This window comes from Trachymyrmex cornetzi, unplaced genomic scaffold (genome assembly GCF_001594075.2).
Source record: "Trachymyrmex cornetzi isolate Tcor2-1 unplaced genomic scaffold, Tcor1.1 scaffold230, whole genome shotgun sequence".
Classification (NCBI taxonomy): domain Eukaryota; kingdom Metazoa; phylum Arthropoda; class Insecta; order Hymenoptera; family Formicidae; genus Trachymyrmex; species Trachymyrmex cornetzi.
This window is the reverse complement of record NW_017296957.1, coordinates 1668162-1671430: the sequence shown is the minus strand read 5'-3', so window position 1 is coordinate 1671430 and position 3269 is coordinate 1668162. Positions and strand designations below refer to the sequence as shown.

Below are 3269 nucleotides of genomic sequence, written 5' to 3'. Positions count from 1 at the left end.
TATATATATATATATATATATATATATATATATAAAATGAAGTATTATAAAATAGTAAATGAAACGATTATCCAGGTTTTCTTTCTACCTTTTACTTCGAATTAAATGAGTAACATATGTGATACAGATGATATACAATGTCCTTGTCTTATTACCAGTAATCGGATATCTAACTAAAAATAGATACTGCTAAATCATACGAAAGGATAATGATAACGACTACAATTCAAATAATTATTAAACTGATAATTTGATGAGCTGCAATACATCGCGAACAATACGATACGAGAAATATCCTGAATCTGTTGATAAAACAATGATATTTATAGGATTCAATAGCAATTATATTCAATTGTTGTAGCGCGCTATTATAAAAGCATAAAAATTTCATAACAGGATGCTCTACGTATCAACTTTATATTACGTAATTATTCCTTTAGCGAAAGTTTTGATTTTTCTTTTATTTTGTATTGCATCTCGATTTTCATTACAAGCTTGCAAATTTTTTGTAAAGACAAAAATATATAACTATATTGTAATAAGAAATTTCATTTTGTGTTTTATCTTCGCATCTTCAACTACACATTTATTTCTTCCATTATTTACTACGCATATTAAAAATCTGTATTCTATTATACATATTTAAATGGCCGGATATATGAAAATGTGTTATGCTATAACCATTTTTTAACGTTAATAATACAGAGACAAAAGTGTGAGCGGAAACGTATCTTTCGCTAAATATTTCCGTCTTCGTGGAAAGAAATGACTAAACGCCAATGCGATTGAGCAGCTGAGTAGTATAAAGCGAATTTGCTATCGCGTCACCGGCGCAGCGTCGGCATGAGAAGAGAAAGAGGGCTAGAGGGTGGGAGTCGCACGGCGTACGTGACTGACTGCACTTGGCGCGATCTCCTCCTCCTTTCGGCATATAATACAATACTCCTTCGCAGATCTTTACATTTTTGGAGTTCTGACCTTGTCTATCGCATTCACGTCGCCATGTTATTCGCGCGATCAAAAATCGTGTACTTGATGCGTCTCGCATTAACACTTTCCACCATGTAAACGATAACTGAACACGCCAATGCGAAACAAATCAGGAGAAAGATACATTTTGTAAACTTTTCGCCATGTGGCTACTAAGCGTGCAACTGTCTTACGCTGCTGTTTAATTTTATCTAATAAAGCAAAACGTACAATCGTATTATCGATTATAACGATAAAGAGTTAAAATTCATCTAAATTGTGCCCTAATAAAATCTCAACTATATCATACATATATATATATATATATTTGCAATAATTATTTAAAGTAAAATAAATCATGTGCTATTATTTTTAACATATAAAGAGATTAGACAGAAAAAAGCCATACTCACTTTCGTTCTTCCATTGATTGTATAATTTCCTATTTTCCCATTATTGTGCATTTTATTGGCTCTCATAATGATTGCATCGACTTGCGATATTAGTGTGCCAATATTTTCACATTGTTCTTCTTTTCCATCCAGCCATATTATCTCATCACCACGTATTGTTTTTAAGTCATTTGCGCTACCTTTAGTAGAAACCAATTGTCCATCTTGAAATAATCCGGCACCATACATATTTAACACTTCATTTAACACTTTAATACCCCTTTCCTTGCCTAAAAATTTGTCTACCACGCATACGCCGTATTTGTCCATATCCCTTATCACATACTGACAAATTTTATCTAGAAGTTCTTCGAGATTACTTCTGTTCCTATGTAGAAAAGGAGGTGAAAAGTCTTCTTCCTGATCCTGTATCTCCGACAAGTTCTTCATACCGTTACGATGTTGAGCGGGTGAGCCGAGATCCGCGTTGCTCAAACTATCGAAAATCCTGGAACTCTCTAAAATGGGATTTAGGAGCTCGGCTCGAGCTCCCAGTATAGTGTCCTCTGAACTCCCCTCATACGTTATAGGCGACGTCCAGCCATCGGCTTTGTTATTTCGCGCGCTCCTTGTCTTTCCGCTATTTGATTTCTTCTTAAGATTCTGATTTCTTTTCCGTTCTTGTTGACTCGATTCGTTTTCTTCTTGCACACTCGCATCTGCAATTAGAACAAGTATATAAAAGACTGTCAGTTTGACATTAATACGTTAAAGCAATGTAATTATCTTATAATTAAGATACGATAAAACGCCTCTGTATCATCAGCTGCGAGTGCGTTGTATCTAACGATAGAATGCAGAAACGCGCAATCACAGTAGGGTTTGCTATTTATATCGCGAGTTATCGGCAACGAGACTCCTATTGTCATCAAATGTCATTAACGCACAAAATCCTCCTACTGCGTAAAACTGCTTAAAACTGCGTAAAACTGTATAAAACTGCGTAAAAAGAGACAATGAATTTGAGAAGAATTTAACAATACAAGACCGTTGGTGCATACCTGCTGGATGCTTCACGTTCCGACACGACTCCGAGGTGACGTTACTGACGTTCAAGCCCCGCGGTGCGGCCGAGGTCTTGTTTAGGTTTAGGTTAGGAACGACCGCCTTCGGGGCTTTACGATTACCGACAGAGGGATGCCGCTTGGACGGGATCGTCGGGATCTCGCGATCGAAACTCTCGTTCGTGGCAATCGTGGCAACGGCAGGCAAGGAGACCGGCTCCTCCGTTGGCACGGTGGCCGCGGGATGAGTCGCACAAAACTCCCGGTGGCGTTTCCAGTCGCGTCTCTGGTGCTCCTTCGTGCAGTAGAAGACGACTTTGCAGCGCGAACACCTCGACAGCTTGTCAGTCTTGTCACAGACCGCGCAAACCACTACCGCACCCGTTCGAACGTCGTCACCGAGTTGATCGAGGGTCTGCGTACGACCATTCGGTCCGGACCCGGACATGTTTCAATGTTTACTCCAACGCCGCCGCGGCGGTTGTCGTCGTCGACGACATCTCTTTCGACGAGGAAAGTCACACCGACATCACCGACACGGCTACCGCGCCGTCTGCTGTAGCTGCACTAGAAATGTAGAAATACTAGAATCGCTACAGCGCAGCTACGACTGCGTCTGCGTGTACGTGCGTGTATCTGCGTAGCACAGCCGACAGCGTAGCAGTAGCACTAGCACCAACTAGCACTCCATACATACAACTTCCCCACCCATCACTGCGAATAGAGCGAAATGTAAATTGCAATCTCTGCCAGCGTTGCCAACCTCCGCATTATTAAAAATCGTACCAACAATACAAAATTATCGTATTTTGATTAAAATTATCGTACATTTTTTTTTGTTAAT

The 3269-nt window shown here is 39.6% G+C and overlaps 1 protein-coding gene across 3 annotated transcripts in view; it reads right to left on the bottom strand.

The window, feature by feature from the left end:
* Hph (HIF prolyl hydroxylase) overlaps window positions 1–3058 on the bottom strand; it is an 11010-nt gene extending 7952 nt beyond the window's left edge. For all 3 annotated transcript variants that reach the window (XR_001940102.1, XM_018507175.1, XM_018507176.1), the window contains exons 1-2: window positions 2423–3058; window positions 1383–2080 (exon numbers count right to left, since the gene is read on the bottom strand). Coding sequence is in view for 2 of the 3 variants with exons in the window: in XM_018507175.1 (XP_018362677.1) it covers window positions 1383–2080; window positions 2423–2873 (1149 nt within the window). In the remaining variant the exon portion in view is untranslated. The remainder of the gene's footprint in view (window positions 1–1382; window positions 2081–2422) is intronic.
* Window positions 3059–3269: the final 211 nt, after the last annotated feature.